Source organism: Pygoscelis adeliae, unplaced genomic scaffold (genome assembly GCF_000699105.1).
Source record: "Pygoscelis adeliae isolate BGI_AS28 unplaced genomic scaffold, ASM69910v1 Scaffold38, whole genome shotgun sequence".
NCBI lineage: Eukaryota > Metazoa > Chordata > Aves > Sphenisciformes > Spheniscidae > Pygoscelis > Pygoscelis adeliae.
Window position 1 is genome coordinate 18295943 of NW_008825614.1, and position 7449 is coordinate 18303391.

The following is a 7449-nucleotide window of genomic DNA, read 5'->3' on the forward strand; positions in this document are numbered from 1 at the left end:
CCCTCCTCTGACCGCCGCCACCGTCATGACAAATGAGCTGGGTTATGGAAATTGTTTTGCAGGAGCTGTGGGAGATGTTCTGTCTCTATCTGCCTCCTTACATGGCCGTAGCAGGTCTGGGGAAAGCAAAAAGCCTTGTAAACAAACGACGCAGCCTGGCCTTGAGGTGATGGTGATGTGTTTGAATAGAATAACGATGAAGGTGGCGAGTCAGCCGAAGATGTCATATTTCAAAAGGAGGTTGTTCGTTTAAGCGCCTCTGAGATTTGGGAACCCAGCATCCCAGGGAAAGTTAGTGGCCTCAGGGCTTCTCTGTCCTTCGGCACTTTTGAAATACTTCACCCTTCCTTAGGAATATTAATATCAGAGCTATGTAAAGTCAAGTCTTCAAAAGAGAAATAAACGGCATAAAGAGCTATAAATAGGAAAAAGATATTCCAGAATCAACATCCTCTTAAATAATTTTTCTCAGGGTAGATCCTTTTGCGGTAAAGTTATATATTTAAAACGTAAAGTATTTGCCTACTGGGCACCTAATCCAGGCTTCGCTTTTTTGTTTTTTTTTTTTTTTTCCCTCCTAGAAAAGGCTTCACATAAAGGAAGGCAAATAAGGGAAAGCAATATCAAATTAAAAGGAGCAGGAGAAGTGAAAGGAGCAAAAGTAAGGGATGATGCTGCACGAAAAGGAACATTTCCAGTATTAGGGTGATATACTGAGCTAATAAACAGAGGGAATATGGGAATATACAGTTAAAGAGGAGGGGAAAGGGAGCCACATAGGAAATGAGACAAAAGAAAAAGGTTCAGAAGAAGAAGGTAAGAGCAGGTTAATTACAGACATTCCTTGAGGACAGTATTAATTTACAAGTTTCATTCCTTTTTTTTTTTTCTTTAATATTATAGCAATCTCTGTTAACATCCCTTAGACATGGTATCTACTTCACAGTGTGGATGAAACAGTTTCACTGTGTCTAAATAGTTCTCAGCAGTCCTGACTAAACACAGGACTTTGTGTATAGTTTTGAAGTAGCTCTTGGACAGATGTATTATTTTTTAATGATTTTACAGTTTTTAGAATTTTATAGTATATTTTTATAAAGAGGGATTTCTTCTACCCTTCCTCATCCCTTTCCCACACAGACTTTGTCTCCTGCCACAGAGGAGACACCCATTTTGGACACCCCAGCTAGGAGATGAAGCGGGCATGAAAACTTACTGGGGTTGGGAGGGCAGTTGCTGCAGCCTGCATTGCTCTGGGATTTTGTCCACCTTGACCTAACAGGCAGTGACCTTCCAAGATGTTCAGCTGCAGATATTTTATTATTTTTGTCTCCAAACTAGGACTTGAAGCCATGGTTCTCATTTAAGGTTTGGTATTTTTCTCTTGGTCCCCAAATAATTTTTAGCATAGATGGGGCAAACTGTATGCTGTGTGCTTCACCTAAGGCTTGGGGAGCTCTCGTTAGGACATGAGGCTGTCCTGGTCTCATGGAGTGAAGGACCGTGTCTGTGCTTTGCTCAAGTAGGGGCTGTGGCCCAGAGTCCCACCATCTGCTTTTGGGGATGGTTTTGTGTATTTTTGCTCAAGTGGCAGAAGAGCTGGTACCCGAAAGTTTAGTGGTTTGATACTGCTAAAAGTGAAATGAAACAGTCTGATTTCTGATGCTGCTCACAGATAACCTCAATAATACAGTGGGATCAGCTGCAAAGCTGAGCACGAGGTGCACATTGCATCAGTAGGAGATGCTGGAGACTTCCTCATGCATCACCTCTCCATCCCTGGCATCCTGAGGTGGGGGCATCCCCTCTCTCTGCCCTGGTTCGTTCTCCCGTCCTTATTGCAAAGTGGCTGGGGAGCGTACCCAGCCCGACGCGTCAGCCAGAGCAGGACATGGTCCTGTGCCAGGCTCCTGCCCTCTTTTCGGGATACACTGTGCGAAGGATTGGGGGGGGGGAGGGACAGCTTGCCAGGCGGGTGCACTGACCTCACAGGAGGCCCATAAATGAGCGTGGCTCATAAATCTCACTCTTCAAATAATCCTGCCCCAGAGACAGGGTGAGACATCTTGATTTAGACCTGCTTGAAATTTGCTGAGCCAGTTTGCTCTCCCATGCTTTCGTTTTGCTTGTTTCCTTTTCTCTCTCTCTGTATATATATTCTCACACATACATACACATGCACACACCCACCCCCCTGCCCTCTCTCTGTATACCTGTTATTTTGATGCTAGTGTACTGTAGCATTCATGTCTGTGTGCTTTCCCAGGCCATTCATTGTGCTGCCTCCCCTGATGGAGTGGATACGGGTTGCCGTGGCTCACGCGGGGCATCGTCGCAGTTTCTCGGTGGACAGTGATGACGTACGGCAGGCAGCGAGGCTCTTACTGCCGGGAGTTGACTGCGAACCTCGACAGTTAAAGTAAGTCCACAAAAAAAATCAGCTGCTTTGTGCAAAATGTGTCTCTCTCTCCTAGTGACAGCGAGCGAGCAGGCAGGCAGAGGGCTCTGTTATTGCCTTGAGAGGTGCATGGATGCTTGGGCTCGTCTCTGTGTGCATTGCAAAATCGGCTCCTGGTATTTGCTCACATCCATGGATAAGCCGGTTGCATGGTAATGGGTGCCTGAATATCTCACAGCTGGATCGAGCCCGTAATCTGCTCATCAGAGCTCATATGGTCGTGGGTTTTTTTTCTCTTACTATTAGGTTCTGCTTGCTAATGAGGGGCTGAAATCTTCTGCTAATTGTCTGCTTCACATTGCTTTGCTATAAAATACTGAGATGTAATTGGCAGGGCTGCAGATATTTTTCAGTGCTTTGTTTTCAGCATTAATGCTTAAAGGGCACATTTAAACTTATAGGTAAGACTACCTCTTGCAGTAAAATCGTGTTTTTCATGCTAATGTCGGTTCAAATTAGTTGTAAATGTCAGCCTAGATAATTTGACTTTTTAGTGTATGAGATGTGACCTTTTGGTTTTTTAATGAAGTCTTAAACTATTTATTGCCAGGATATGTTTTTAGTGTCTGTTTTGCCTTATTATTATGTACATGTATAAAAGCATGATCTAGGGCTGTTCTGGAGTCAAGAATATATTTGGTTTTGATTTTCCTATGAAACGGCATTCTGAATCTGCCAAAGTAGAAATTACTCACTGCTATTGCTTCACAGATTTATACGTAAAACCCAATTTTCAGCAGTTTGCCTCTTATACAGCAGTAGGTGCATTCTTCCCTGCAACACAGAAAGCAGAGGGATGATCTACATGATTAGCTGGGACAACTTGCATCAGAGCAGCTGCCTTCTGTTGACTCTGGCCTTGACATGCTCTTTTACCAGAGAGTATACTACTTTACTGCGAGATCTGTATAGGCTTTTTATAGTCGCAGCTATTCAATATTTAGTTGAAGAAATATGTTGAATTTCGAAAGTGAAATCTTGAACGTTTCAGATTTCAAATCTTGGCTGTAATTGCTTCCCTTTGGTGTGACCATCTTGGCCCTCATTTCCAGAAGTGCAGCGTTCTGCATCCCTACTGAAATGTCAGGACTTACAGGTACTATGCGCCTTCTGAAGACCTAGCACTTGGTTTTGAAAAGGCACAATTAATTTAATACCTGTTCCAGTATTTAGGTAGGATTGCAAATAAGGCAATGATGTTTCTACTCTACATCCTCTGTCTTAAAAATTAAGGTAGATACAGTTAAATATTTGTGGATTAAAAAAACCCCACACTATACCATTCTTAAAGTTGTATTTTGTCAGTGTGCATATGCCATAAACTGTTAGACAATTTTCCAGGAGTTTCAAAATAATTTGAAGTTGGGGTGAGTTGTATTATGCTGCATAAGACTTTATTAATTATGAGGAACAAATCAGCATTTAGTTTAAAGATGCCATCAAGGATTCATTTCATAAAGAATATATGTGGTAGCTGTTTTCCTGCTCATCTTGCAAGGGAGAGCGAGCCTGAAGAGCACAGCCTGGGATTAATCAGGTGGGAATGTAAAGAGAAATTACTCCGGAGACAAATTCTGGATTTTAGAGAGACCAGACTTCGCAATGTGCCCTTATTTGGCTGCAGGGGCCCGATTCACCCCCTGATGTCCCAAAATGAAGATCTCACTTTACTGTGCTGGCAGAGGTCTACAAATGAGTGTCCGTGTACTTTGGGTTTTATTTTAAGGCCTGTGCCTACTGCCTGCATAGTGCAGCAGGTTCTTTATGTAGCTACGAATCAGGCCCTGGCTGCCTGTAATCCTGAGATCAAAGGAAGGACCGAGCTTTTCTGAAGAATAACGTGAAGCATCAGGATGTTAATTTGAAACCTTGCAGCTTGTAATTTTTTATTTGTATTCAATGCAGACCCTCAGCACTTCTTATTTTCCACTAAGCCGAGCACCAACCTTTCATGCCTCCCCATTAGGGAGGGAGGGTTTCCAAGTACCAGCTCCTCAACAAGCATCAATTCCATAAATGCAAACACCGGGGGGGTGGGGGAACAACGCGACAGCTTTGCAGGGAATGGCTTTTCAAATAAGCTGTGACAGCTGGAGGATTTTAAATGCAGTTAGCTTGATGTATTTTGTGACTTTTATAGAAATGGCTTAGTAAGTAGAACCTTGAAACTGGTTTAATTTTTAGGCTTTTCTTAGCAGTCGTCTTTAGTCCCTAAAATATAGAGACCTGAACCCAAAACTTCCCATGGTCCCATGTGATATTGCATCATTCCACGGTGTTGATTCACGACCTGTCATTGCAAATGCATAAAGCAAAATCAGCTTCCACGCTGGAAAAACACACATATGGGGAGAGGGGGAGAGAGAGAGATTGGCAGGATCTCAAAGGCTATGAAGTTCAGGATCATTTCGGCTAAAAACCAAATGTTCAGTTTCTTATCTGAACTACAGCATGGAGGTCTCCCAGCAGATTCGTGTGACGCTTCCCAGCACAATCACATACTCCAGCGGTGAGGTTCCTGATATGTGGCTTTGTAAATCATCTCTGCTTTCTTCCTGCTTTTCATTCCAATACTTCCTCTCTTTCTCCCCCCTTCTGACCTTTTCTAAAAAGTCCATCGCCTTAATTTCTTGCAATGTTTTCATCTCCTGAAAGGGGAGCTGCTCTTGCTCCAGGTAGAGGAGTGAGGGAAGCTGGGATCAGGCAGGGGCTGCCTGTCTCCTTCCTAATCTCCCTTCATTTTACAGCAGCAGACATGCCAGAAGGTTTCTTCCCTTTCCCCAGCCTTGGGAGATGAGCAGGGATATAAACGTTCACATTCCGCCACGAGTGGAAGCTTTAGATAGAGCAGTTGTCTCCACCTTTTGCAAGGAGGTAGGTTTTACAGATGGACTGAGTGCTTCATGTACAACAGCTAGCTGAGACGGAAGCCCAAGTTGTGTCCAAAATGTTCTTTGTCATAGTGGGAGACCAGACTTAAATAAAGCCTCGCCTGTACCCAGGCCCTGTTGGGCAACCTGAGGCAACTGGATGTAGTCAGTAGAGAACTGTGTGCACAGTAGCTCTCTGCTGGCATAAATCTGGTGAAGGTGGGTGCTCTGCTCCCTTCTCTAGACCTTTTATTAAAGAAGGCATCAGGGATGAAGGTAATTTGTTGCCAAAAAGAGGCACAGTGGTAAAAACTGTGTTGACCTGCCTTTCTGCTGCAGTAAGGTAGCGTCACTTCTCCATCTGTACTGGGTTTGGCTGGCTGCAAGCAGATGCCTGGTTTTGGCTGCTCCTCATGGTTACATCTGCAAGGGGTACCTTTCTACTTGCTCCACCTAAACACAAGAAGCTCTTTGCATGTCTTTCCTTCCTCCATTCTGTGGGACATTTGTTTAAAAAAACCCAAAACAATGTGTTAGACGTGCTAGGGAGGATTGCTAATGGATGACTACATCTGGGGACTGGAGGCTGATGGCAGAGAAACAGAGCAAGGGAGGAGCATCCTGTATTGCTCAGCACAAAGGCTGCCATGCTTTTTATCAGGGTCAGTGGCTTCATTTCTGGTTGCAATATGTCATGGCAATCCTGGAGGATGTAAAGATGCTGGAACAAACTGACCCAGGAGAGGTGGTAATGTCATGCAGGGGACTGTTACTTGGACCTGACTGGATAAAGGGCTATTTTCTGGTGAGTTGGAGGTTAAAAGAAGGATATAATCTGGGGTGTGAGTGTGTGTGTGCATGCACGTGTTCATTCTGATATCCAGAAGCAGCAAAAATTGAAGAAAAATCCAGTCTCAGAGACATGAATGCAATTCCTCTTTACAAAGGGCAGTTCCCATGTGTTATTTGAACTATTTTCTTCTACCCTCAGCATTGCCTCAGACCTCTTTGATTCCGAGTCATCCCCTGTCTGGCTTCTCTTGGGAAAGCTGCTTTTCCCGGGTGTTTCTGGGCCTGGCAAGCAGCCCCCTTGCTCCCGAGAAGGGCTCTGCGCTCTGCTGAAGGGAATCAGGTGGGCAGCATCTTCATTCCTGGTACTTCCAGTGATGCAGAGGGAGGTGTTTCAGCAGATCCCAGCTTGCACTGTCCAAGGATGAGGTTCTGGCTCCTGAACCCCGAACATCCCAGCTGGACGTCTGACCCCAGCTTGGCTGGGGAAGGAATGGCCTGCGGGGTGGCTGACCTAGCCCACATCACGTCCAAGGGACCTTCCTGGTGTCTGGATGAAAAGGAACGTTGAATGTGGCCTCCAGCACTGTGATCCTCCAGAAGCATTGCTCATGAGGCAGGGCGTTTCTCTGCAGCCACAGGGGTGTCTGGAAGCCCTCTCATGCTCATTAGTCCCCCATCCCCTTGCCCAGCAGGCTATGAAGCTCCTGGCTGAGATTTGGAGGAGAAGCAGAGTTTAGTCATCTTGAGGAGTGGTTTCTTTTTATCCATAGATGAAAAGGCTCGTGCCTTCCTCTTGTATGGTGGAGAAATGAGATTGCTCCCTGTGGCATTCATTACTGTCCACCATGGGCCACAGCTGCATCACTTGCAGCAGGTGTTGGCAGGAGGAACCTGGGACAATTCTGTAAAGAGGTCTGAAGTCCTTTTTGGCAGCTGTGCCCAAAGGTAGCGATGGGAAGTGGCATTTTTGCCATCAGGCTCCTCACGTGTGGAGTCCCACAGGGACTGTTTGCTTCTTGCCCCATCACATATTGTCATGCAGCCTGTGGAGACCCCTTGGGCTCTGGTACCAGCAGGGTGCTGGTGAGAAGCACCACGGTCCCTTTTTTGCAATCCCTGCTTGTTGGGGGGATGCTGGAGGACAGAGCTAGGCAGTGGGATTTGCATGCCGACCGTGCTGGTGCAGTCAGAGCCCCCCGTTACGTTCCAGTCAAATTTAGTTGGAGCTGGCAGCATTGCTGCTGGTGGAAGCAGAGCTGGTGAGAGCAGAAGCCAGCATGATGGGTCTTGTGCCTGTACACGGATGGAAGGCCATGATAACTTGGTCCC

General features: G+C 45.6%; 1 protein-coding gene across 1 annotated transcript in view; it reads left to right on the forward strand.

Moving 5' to 3' along the window:
- The window catches only part of BTBD11 (BTB (POZ) domain containing 11), an 86632-nt gene that overhangs the window by 34116 nt on the left and 45067 nt on the right, over positions 1-7449 (forward strand). Inside the window, exon 4 of the mRNA XM_009333069.1 lies at positions 2267-2419. Within this exon, the coding sequence (XP_009331344.1) occupies positions 2267-2419 (153 nt within the window). The remainder of the gene's footprint in view (positions 1-2266; positions 2420-7449) is intronic.